The sequence below is a fragment of the Ailuropoda melanoleuca genome, chromosome 3 (genome assembly GCF_002007445.2).
Source record: "Ailuropoda melanoleuca isolate Jingjing chromosome 3, ASM200744v2, whole genome shotgun sequence".
Lineage (NCBI taxonomy): Eukaryota > Metazoa > Chordata > Mammalia > Carnivora > Ursidae > Ailuropoda > Ailuropoda melanoleuca.
The window spans coordinates 41,642,776-41,654,336 of NC_048220.1; the positions used below are offsets into that span (position 1 = coordinate 41,642,776).

Consider the following 11,561-nt stretch of genomic DNA (forward strand, 5'->3'; position numbering starts at 1 on the left):
ATGCTTGTCAGGGTTTTGCATGTTCTTAAGGTCGTAGGTTTTAAACTAGTGGATTTCTAAGAAGTCTTTCATCCCAGATATCCTCTGATTCCTGATCCTCCGTAGAATAACCTTACTCAGATTTTATAAAAGAAGTCAGTGGAAGACTAATACATACTCATACACATTTCTTTTAACAACCATTGATTTTTTTTTTTTTTTAAAGATTTTATTTATTTATGCGACAGAGATAGAGACAGCCAGCGAGAGAGGGAACACAAGCAGGGGGAGTGGGAGAGGAAGAAGCAGGCTCATAGCGGAGGAGCCTGATATGGGGCTCGATCCCATAATGCCGGGATCATGCCCTGAGCCGAAGGCAGACGCTTAACCGCCGTGCCACCCAGGCGCCCCAACCATTGATTTTTTTTTAAGGCAACTATTTTTGTATCAATAAAAGCACATGTCAAAATATCACATTTCTTACTCTGGATTTTTCTCGTTTCCTACTTGTTTACTGTTTTGTGCTTCATATTTATCCAGTTGTGAAGGAGTTTTAGGCTTATGAATTACTTGATATGCCAGTATTATAAGTAATGGAAATCTGTTTATTTACCGGAACTAATCAGAACCCCTTGTTTGAAAGGCTTTTTATTGTTAAAATTCAAAACAGTGTTTACCCATGTTTATTGTTAGGTAGCATTCTTTTGCATAATAAATAAATATTTTTACAGTGCTCTCTCGGAGGAGGAGAAATCTACTTTGCGTGCAGGGCTAATCACCAACTTCAATGAACCAGTAAACCAGGTTAGTGAGAAAACGAATGCTAAATATTCTTTGTTTGGCCTTACTCTTTACTTCTTTCCCTAACTAATTTTGTTTTTTGGCATTAAAAATGAAATTTTATAATGTCCATTTGTGTGGTTTATGGGTTTTAAGTTCTGGGATTCAGTTTGAGCTGTTAAGAATTTTGGTTATATTTGGCTATTGTTTTAAAATTCAGAAGTCATTTTAAGATACACACTTTTGGAAGCAAGTCTCTCTATTACTTAGAGTCTTAGAAATTAATTTTAATGGTTTTCTGTTATTCATAAATAGCTATTTTTTTAAACTACAGGATGTCTTATTTCCTTCATCCATCACATTTTCAGTTCTCACTGTGTACTCTGAGGGGATTAGATAATAGAGTACACAGTTCAATTTTTTTCTTTCCTGTAGAGCGAGACTTTTCTTAAAAGAACAAGTTTTGCTTATGGTTACAAAAATTCTTAGATTTTTACAAGATACTATTTATTACACTTAATTACTTTAATTTGAATATTTAAAAAGTATTCTATCTTTGATATTTACTGTGTTAACAATTAAACTTAAAAATAGTAATTGAAAATAATAAAACCATTAATTGTTAATAGAATTTAAAAAAATGAACCGTAGCTCTTTCCCCAAATATTTAATGAGAAGAGTAGCTATGTTGTGCTTTTTGTATATAGCCATGGTGTCTGGCTATCTAAAAGAAGACATCTGGATTTTGATATTTGCTTCATTTACTCTGTTGGAATATATTATTTTGGGAGAAGTTACATGAAGAAAATCTAGCTTCACACTGATGAATGAGAGAAAGGGAAGATCTCGCAGACCCTTGGAAAGTTCTTAGCCCTGTCCTCTCTTCAGAGGATTCATAGACCATACTTTGTGAATCACTGTCTTCAGTAAGCAGTTTTCAGTGAAATTTTATTCACTTTTGTCAAATGTCTAACTAACCAAAAGGTAGTTTTCAACTGTGAATGCATTCCTTATCTGTTGATTTGATTACATATGTGTACTTCTGATGATTTTTTTCCCCCTTTAGATTGCAACTCAGATTGCAGTGCTGATTGCCAAAGTTGCTCGATTGGACTGTCCTAGACAGTGGCCTGAACTGATTCCCACTCTTATAGAATCTGTGAAAGTCCAAGATGATCTTCGACAGCACAGAGCATTACTTACCTTCTATCATGTTACCAAGACACTGGCTTCCAAACGTCTGGCTGCTGATAGGAAACTGTTTTATGATGTAAGTGATTTAACATAGTTAAATTTGATAAGGAAAACTGCTACTGGCATAAAAATATCTGTTGTTTTACCCCTCTAAATATATATATTTTTAAAGATTTTATTTATTTATTCGACAGAGATAGAGACAGCCAGCGAGAGAGGGAACACAAGCAGGGGGAGTGGGAGAGGAAGAAGCAGGCTCATAGCGGAGGAGCCTGATGTGGGGCTCGATCCCATAACGCCGGGATCATGCCCTGAGCTGAAGGCAGACGCTTAACCGCTGTGCCACCCAGGCGCCCCTCTAAATATTTTAATCAAAGACTATGAGATCCAGTGGACTGAAAAGCTTCAGAATAATAGATAACTTATGAAAGATTTTAAACTGGGTAGTGATATAATAAGTAAGATTGCTTAGTTGCCAGTAAGCAGGGATTGGTTGGTAGAGAATGGTCTGAAGGCAGAGACTGTTTTGAGGCTTTTGAGGTTCAGATGGAAAAAAGAAGCTGTGATAAAGAGAACATTTATGAAGGATAGAGTTGCAATACAGACAGTTAAAATGGACATTTCTGGGTAACTGATGCATGTAGGGCAGATGTAGGGAAGGAGTCTGACATAATTGGTGGGTGAGATTACTTTATTGGGTGTTTTAGCACCATTTGTTGAAAAGACTTTGCTTTTTTCATTCACTTGCTTTGACATTTTTGTATTTGATTATTTTCACCTTATTAAAATAATGATTTCCATATTATTCAACCTAATGTTTTGGACTGTACCATGTAACACTGGTGAGTCTCGAAGTATTTTTAACAGTGTTCTTGTTTGCCTTTGTCATCCTCACTTTGAGGATATTATTTGGGAATCTGCATTTCTAACAGGCTTCCCAGGTAATTCTTATACATACAAAGCTTAAGCCAGAATCACATTAGGTTCTCTACCTTGAACCCAGTTGGTTTAAATAGCAAATATTAGGCCAACGATGTTGAGTGTAAGAGAATTTATTTTTTGTTGAAGGTTGCTTTTCAAATCCTTGTTTCTTTTGCTCGATATCCGATTGGGGCTTAAGAAATTGACTGTTTAGTCTCTCAGGACTTTCTGTGAATTTCTTGCTGATTTTGCTTGACTTTATCTCCTTCTTACACTCTTCCACTTTTATATTGGCTCTTTTCCCAAGTCAAATGTCTAGAAGGTTGAGGGTTGCAATTATTTTATGAAAGAGTACCCTTCCCTAGAAGTCTGAGTTCATAGTTCAGCTTTCTCAAGTTGTACTCTCCTAATGTGTTGCTTTAGTTTTCAGGTATAATTTATATTTAACCTAAGCAGTCTTTATGAATCGTATCTAATCAGAGGCTGTACTCTGGATAGCTTATTTGAGTTGGCTTTGTGAGCCCTTCAACTTTCTTGGTCAGTTTTCCTGTAGTATGAGGAGGCTGTTTCCTCTCTGTACAGTGTAAAGTATAGATCTTTCTAGCATCTTGTACGTCCTTCAGGCATAGTATTTATTCCATAGTGCTTAGAATTGTTGACTTATCTTTCTGAGATCCACTACTCTATGAGTTTCATGAGAGAGAAATTGTAGCTTTTATTGGTATAGTCTTATCGTCAAACCCAGAAGAATGCATAGAGGTGGGTGGTGCTAAGTAACTGTTAAATGAATAAATAGAAGAGGAGACTTGTTCTTAGACACCTAGATTTCAAAGTGGCATAGTATAAAAGAGCAGTTTTGGGAGGATATGTAAAACTTAAGATACCTGGAAAAAAATTCAGCTTAGCACCTTTCAATATGGATTGGAGTAGCTGAACCTGGAAACATGGAGCATAGTATAGAGGAAATACAGTCATGTCTGATGGGTTTGGTGGGGTATGAGCTGTGTAGTTGAATTGAAGGTAGTATATGTAGGAAGACATCACTATAAAAAGCAGTTTTGTTAGTTTATAAAGTAGCCCCTATTATTGTGGTAATCTGAAGTATAAGAAAGTTCTTTTAAAAATATTTTTACCATGATGCTAAGATGGCCTTCACGTACTAAATTAGTTTCCCTCATAAAAAAACGTAAAGTCATAGTTGAGCTAGTTCTTCTAGCAAAGTACAATTTCTATATCCTATTTTTCTTTCTCATGAAAATAAATTATGTTCTTTTGAGGGGTGATGTATTACAGAATCAACAGTTGAGAGAAAATTGTTTGCAATTGCAAAATTGAGCTTGATTTGACACAAACGGATTTGTTTTTTAATAAAACTATGCTTTTCATAGAAACCTGAATATAAAATATTGATGTTGACTGTTAAAGGGTAACTGATGTTAATGCGTTTTAGCTTAAAAATTTTAAAAACTGAAGGGTTGATGATGAGTAAATTCCCACTGAACAGCGTGTGTGTTGTTTGCATGATAGGGCTAAAAGAAAACTGAGGCAAGGTAAAACCACATTACAGTAAAGTTGACCCTCAAACAGCTCAGGTTTGAACTGCGCAGGTCCACTTATACACAGAATTTTTTACATACAGTCCTGTAAATGTATTTTTATTTTTGTAGTAACAGTCTCTTTTTTATAACTTAATTTATTGTAAGAATACAGTATATAATACATGTGACATACACAATACATGTGTTAATCGATACATGTGTTACCAGGAAGGCTTCTGGTCAACAATAGGCTGTTTGTAATTAGGTTTTGGGGGAGTCAGAAGTTATTCACAAATTGTTAACTGCGTGTGGAGGTGGGGGCTGCCCCTAACGCTCATGTTATTCAGAGGTCAGTCACACTTGAGAATAGTCTTCTTGATGACTAAGTATGTTTTCCAAATAAGCTAACAAAATGGAACCACACTGCTACTTTGAGATAATTTGGTTAGTGTAAGATCGCTCAGCCTTGTAGCAGAGACTTTCACACTTGATTCTAGGACGTGTGGGATGACCTGAGCCGAAGGCCAACGCTTAACCGACTGAGTCACCCAGGCACCTCATAAATGTATGTTTCTAAGCAAATCATTAAATAGGTGAAATAGCTTGTTTTCAGTTCTGTTTGGGTGATTCTAATTGCCTCAGTAAATACCATGTTGATTCTAGACCTTGTCTCTTGCTCTGCCAAATTTTATATTGGCTTTTTAAAAACACATTATTTTAAAGGATGGCTTCAGATTTATAAAGGATCATTTCTGCTATGAGCCTGTTTGGGGATTTGAGCGTGTATATGTGTGTCTAGGCTTTTATTAGCAGGAGGGAAAGAAGAACCATTTGGTGGGAACTTTTAAGGGAGGAGAGCAACTCATTGGGACTAGCTTGAGCCAAAAAAAAAAAAGGAGCTGTGCACTGAACAGAAGAGGTTTTCAGTAGAGCATGGTGCTTATCTTTTCTGTAGCATACAAACTATTACCTGGGTCCTAGGAAAAGGGACTCAGAAAAAGGAGAATAAAAACTCCAAAAATTTATCACTAAAATCTCTGTAAGTTGGTTTGAAGGAGTGTTTTTTGTTCTATCCACCTGACAAATATTGTGCTCCTCCTGTGCTGGTCACTGTATTGGATGCTTCAGTCACAGCTGTGAACAAAGATGAGGTCCCAAGTGGGAAGAAGCGTAGTTTCACCTTTTCCTTCCCCTTCATGAATTGTGATTCTTTGGATACATGAGAGCATCATTTAGACACCAGTGACAGAACACTAATCCTGGCTGTGCTAGGATTAGAGGACTTTAGGGATCTGTAAGATGGGCCACAGTGACCCTCCTGGGCTTGAGCTGTACCAGTGGCAGGTTTGAGAACAAAATGAAAATGAGGGTTTGCTAAGAGATGTGTAGGTAACAGATGCTGCCGGTCTTTAGGAATGTCCTGCAGTGAAAATAAATAAATACCACTTGAGAGACTTTGGCAGTTTGATTGGAAATTGTTTTTTTTTTTTTTTTAAAGATTTTTTATTTATTTATTTGACAGAGATAGAGACAGCCAGCGAGAGAGGAACACAAGCAGGGGGAGTGGGAGAGGAAGAAGCAGGCTCACAGCAGAGGAGCCTGATGTGGGGCTCGATCCCGTAACGCCGGGATCACGCCCTGAGCCGAAGGCAAACGCCCAACCGCTGTGCCACCCAGGCGCCCCGGAAATTGTTTTTGAGATAGATCTTGTACCCTCGAGAGCTTCTGTCCCGACACGTTTTGTTACTTTGATATATATATGGTTCATTGGAAGCAAATTTATATTTAAGCCTTGTATTGAAGCAAAAACTGATTACCACCAAAATAACTACCTTTTTTGTCATTAAGAACATACAGGCATTTTTATAATTTATCTTGAAATTTTTTTCTTGTTTTAAAATTTTTTAAACATATAGAAGGCAAATGAAAAATAGAAACTGCCGTATAGCCATCACCTAGATTTGGCAGTTAACATTTTGCAATTTTTGTTTTTTCACTTTTTCTTCCTAAGGTGTTTTAAAGCAGTTTAAAGATTTAATGATATTTTATCACTAAATATTTGAGTATTCATCTGTAAAAGGATACTTATTTTGTTTATAATCATTTACCTTTTATCAAACCTAAGAAAAATAAAAATAGTGATTTAGAACCCTTTAATACTTTGAGCAAATTTTCTACGTTGTTTTCATACATACTTTAACAAGTGGTTTGTTTGAGCCAGAAAAATGAATAGGTTGGGTACATTTGGTCAAGTTTTTTTTAAGTGTCTTTTAATTTAGAATAGTATTCATTTTCTTCCTCTTTTTTTTTTTTTTCATGCCACTTGGTGAAGAATTGGCTGACTTGTCTTAGAGGATTTTGTACGTTCTGCATCTCTTGATTATATATATGCCTTGTTGATGAGATTGAGGTTAAGCAGGTTTGACAACTATAGATTATGGGTAATATTTTGTGCCCCACTGTTGGTGATGCATTACAAGACTTTGGTTTAAAAGTTTTTCAGTGGTAATGTTTCTTAGGAGAAAATTGTGAGAACCATGATCTGGAGGCTAAAAAAGTGTAAGAATATTTTAAATGCTAAAAGAAATAGAACTTCCTGTAATGGTTTCCTTTTGACATTCAAGGAGCGAAGTCTTTGTGCTTACCCGTTAAAGTCACTCAGCAGTCAGTGGGTGGCAGTGTTTCTTCTGGTTTAGAAAAAGAAAAAGAAGTATTTCTGGTTTTTGTGAAACAGTACCTAAAATGTTTCATTAAATAGCTTATTTTCATATTGTCTCCCTGAATTGTCTCTCTTCTCCCTCCACATTTTCTAGAAGAAAATGTGGAAGAAATATTTTTATTTTGTGTACTTGCTTCGTTATTTTCCCTTTTCCAGCTGAGCCTTCTGTAAGCATACATCAGGCAGTGTTTTCTGGAGCAGGCAGAAGCTTGTGCAGGACTTGATGACATAGGGTAGTTGGCAGTGCCTCTTCCCAAATTACTGTAGTTTCTTCCTTCATAATCTGTCTTTCTCCTTTTCCCGTTGGGCTGAAAGGGTTGTGCCATTGCTTATTCTTTATTCCAACCATCTCTATTTGGGTAGAGGCCTTTTATTTTATAGGCTAGCTAAAAAGAATCTTGAATTAGAGCTTTGATAGATGCTTAATGTCCTTGACTAGGTGCTTCGCTCCAGAACTGGAATATGAGACAAAGGAGAATGTCAGTTAAAAATTTCTTCCATCCTACTACCGCTGTTTCTTGATTTTTGTCTTAAATGCTGTATGCCTTCATTCAGCAGTACCTGCCAAGCTACTTAGGTGCTTTTCATATTTATATGACTAATTAAAGTGCTGCTTTCATACTATTAATTTTCAGGGCTTGGAAGCAGGAAGAATTAATAGATAAAGATCTAACTTTGCCCTTAATATCTGTAAATGTTATGGCATGATTATATTTTTCTTTTAGAAATGGGGATAACAATTTCAAAAATTGCTGAAAGTTGCTTAAGGTAGAATGGATAGGACCTTTGATTATCTGAATTATGGAACTTTCTTACACATTTTTTAGAGTGAAATGATAAAAGGAAGAGAGGATGATTTTATGGAGCAAGTTGGAATTTTATTGTAAAGACTTTGATTCCACCGTAATGAAAAACTTCCCTTTGTTCACTTTTGTGATAGTAAGAACTTTTGATAGTGTTCACAGATGTTCTGTGGTATATTTTGTTTTCTGTGTTGGGAGTGAGTGGGGAGGATTTTAAGTTAGGTATGCATACTATAATTTACATTGTGCATATGCAGGTGATGGAACTCTGTAAAGGGATATTCCCCTGGTAACAGAAGTCGTTCCTGAAAAAATTATAACAGTTAAAGTAGTTTTGCCATTTTGCTGATGTTATTGTAAAATGCCTTGAAAATACGTCTGACATGTTTTTGTTAGCTAAAATGCAACAGGAAGTTACAGAAGAGGACTCAAATAAGACCGCCAAAAGCTATCAGGAAGGGAGGAGGGGAAGGGACAAAAGCAGGGAAAGAACGTATTTTGTTTTGCAGAACCAACAGTTCTAGCCAAAGAGACCCAAACTACACGTTTCACTTGAGAGCCCCTTGCTGGTGTATCTCCCGTGATAGCCCCTTATGTGAGCCAGTTTGAGCTGGATTAGAAGTGAGGACCTATGCAGAAGTCCCCCTGAGTTGTCCTGAAGTTACCTCTAGTTCATTATAACTCCGCCTGTGGGCAGAGTTTTCTGCCAGTTTTTGAACATAGGACAAATGCACTAGCAAGCACGTTGACATGCTAGGCAAGCACAGTTGAACCAGAGTGCTTATGTGAGCTCCGTGCTCCTGCCTCCTGATACACTGAATAAAGGTTTCTTGTACTAACCTCTCTGGGAGAGAGTGCTTTGAGAGCTGTCTCCTTTTTTGTAACAAATGATGCAAAGTTCTTTGCTTTCAGCACTTTCTTGGGTTGTGTTGTATTTGATGCACCCCAAGTGAGCAGAGAACCTCTTGAGTTCAGTTACGTTATGCTAGTGATTTAGGATGGTAGATTATCCTTTATAAGTTTTTTTCTTCGGCTGGTGTCAGATTCCATTTGGTCAACTTTTTTTCTCAAACCTAATCTTACTTTTTAATTAAGGAAGTAGGGAATGGTTACTATAGTTTTCTTTATTGAGTCTGGCATGTAGTGCTAGAGGAGTACATTGAGAATTAGATGAAAGGCACTATGACTCTTAGATTTAATGAATGGGACTTGCTCCAAATTTTATATACATACAAAGATTATACATTTATATATGAACAATGTTCAATTTATATTAGCTGTCTTACATAGGTACTCCATGTAAATACTAGAACAAAAATTTATGTTTTTCTTTTGAGTGTTGTACCAAGGTGGGTAAGACTTATGGAAGAATTTGTTAGGGGAGATTCTGATTCAAACAGTTTATTGCATCCATATTAGCAGCATTATTGATCTTGGTGAGCGTGGGGCAGTTTTCCTTTTTGTTGTTATGAAAAGAAAATCCCACCATTATTGAATTGTTACGTAACTTTTGGAGAACAGGATTTACTATATTGATTCTGAATGTATAGGATAATATCTACTTAGTATTTGTATTTTGGTTTTAAAAAGTTTAAACAGTATTTATACAACTAATGTTTGTTTCTTTTACCAAATTACTATGTAGTTAATTGCTACATACCATATTGAGAGGCATTAGAACATAGAGGTTAAAAATGTAAGCTCTGAGCACCTTCCTTGATTTCAGTCCCGTCTCTTCGTCTGACTGATTACACTCTTTGCTCTTGGCTAAGTTACTTAGCCTTTCTGTATCTCAGTTTCCTTATTGTAAATGGGACTGTCTACTTTTTAGATTGTGATGGTTAAATCAGGTGATAAAGGTAAGGTGAGAGCATTGCTTAGTGCAGAGTAGGTTCAATAAATGTTTACTCTTATTCTGTTGTAACTTTGTTAATTTTATCGTAATTACCATTACTGCATATTCACTTTCATGTTCATCACTTGTTTCTTGAAAATCCCTTTTACAAGAGTTCAAGGGACTTCAAATAACACTAGTAAAAAAAAAATTATATAGACCATCCTTCTGAACATTTTAAATGAAATCTATGTATAAAAGTTATGTGAAACAAGTAGTTTTTAAAATTTTTAAAATAATTTTTAGAAAAGATTTTGTTTTTTATTTGACACACAGAGGGAAGTTAAAAGAACAAGCAGGGGGAACAGCAGAGGGAGAGGTAGAAGCAGGCTCCCCACTGAGTCTGATGTGGGACTCGATCCCAGGACCCTGAGATCATGACCTGAACCAAAGGCAGAGGCTTAACCGACTGAGCCTTCCACGTGCCCCTGAAACAAATAGTTTTAAGGAGGAGATGGAAGGAGGGCTAGAAAGTAATGTGTAAGCAAGAGACTGCTTTAGAGTGTAATAGTTTTCTGTTGGTGTTTGAAATTGGGACATGGCACCCCTTAGATTTTATTTAGTACATACGTATAAAATGGGTCTAAAAATTATGGCCAGGGCTGTAGACTTCAGTTTATTTTGTTGAAATATTTGCTACAATAAGAAATTTACTTTAGTTTGAAACTTTGCTTTTAGGTCTTATGTACCATTACTACTGCTTCTCTGCCTCTAAATCTCTTTCTTTTCTTTCACTTTATTCTGGCAGTCAAATAGTTTGATGGTTTATATGTTTGGAAAAGTATAGAATGCTCTAACTTACATTTACCAGTAAATGTAATAAAAATTAAGATGATGGATTTTCCAATTCTAGACATATGTTTTAGCTTCATATTCTCAGGAAGGACTTGATTTACTAAGAAAAATATTGAAGTTCACTATAGTTCTAAGTAAAGCTTACACGTTTTTTGAAGTGTTTTTTTTTTTCTTCTTCAGATTATATCCCTTCTGATTAGATTGAGTATTGGCTTCTCTCTTGTAGCATTGTTTCCTAGGATGATACCAATTTTAGAGCCTTAACTTTTTATGATATTGCTGCTTGCTGTAATATGGTATTGAGCTAATTATCACTACTATATTTTGGTTATCATGAAACATTAAGATTAAATAATTTGCTTTTACTCTGTAAAATATTCTATGTGTATTTGAGAATATGCTGAATTTTCTTAGTAAGTAGTCATTGTACCTGTTTCAAGCATATGCACAAGGTAAGGGAGGGCCAAAGCTCTGACTGATCAGTTGGTGGAGACAGGAGGACTTTTAGCTTCTGGCAGTTTATTACTTATTTTGGACAGATAAAAGAAATTAGGCACATTGGTACCAAGTCACTGTGATTTTTGTTCTACATACCAGAAAGAATGACCAAAGCAATATGGGCTGAATGACTCAGATGCAAATTGTGGGATGCCCCATTGCTAAGGAGCCACTTCTAGACCATAACTAAGTGGTTTTATTTTCTGCAGCTCTCATTTGAGGGAGATGGGTCAGAAAACTTTATATCTCATCAGAACCCGGGAGGTGAGGAGATGAGCAGGAGATAGTCTTGTAGCAGCTCCTTACAAGCTTTCCATCTCTTGTTTTCCAGGAGGATTGTAATATGTTCTGCTGATAGTCCTGTTAGTTGAGGTTCAAGCCTTTGCCTTTGTGGCCTATATAGATATGTGCAAAGTCACCAGGGGGATTTGGCAAAGCTC

The 11,561-nt window shown here is 36.1% G+C and overlaps 1 protein-coding gene across 1 annotated transcript in view; it reads left to right on the forward strand.

Moving 5' to 3' along the window:
• The window catches only part of IPO11 (importin 11), a 191,904-nt gene that overhangs the window by 43,521 nt on the left and 136,822 nt on the right, over nucleotides 1-11,561 (forward strand). The window contains exons 4-5 of the mRNA XM_034655635.1: nucleotides 711-783; nucleotides 1,826-2,029. Of these exons, the coding sequence (XP_034511526.1) occupies nucleotides 711-783; nucleotides 1,826-2,029 (277 nt within the window). The remainder of the gene's footprint in view (nucleotides 1-710; nucleotides 784-1,825; nucleotides 2,030-11,561) is intronic.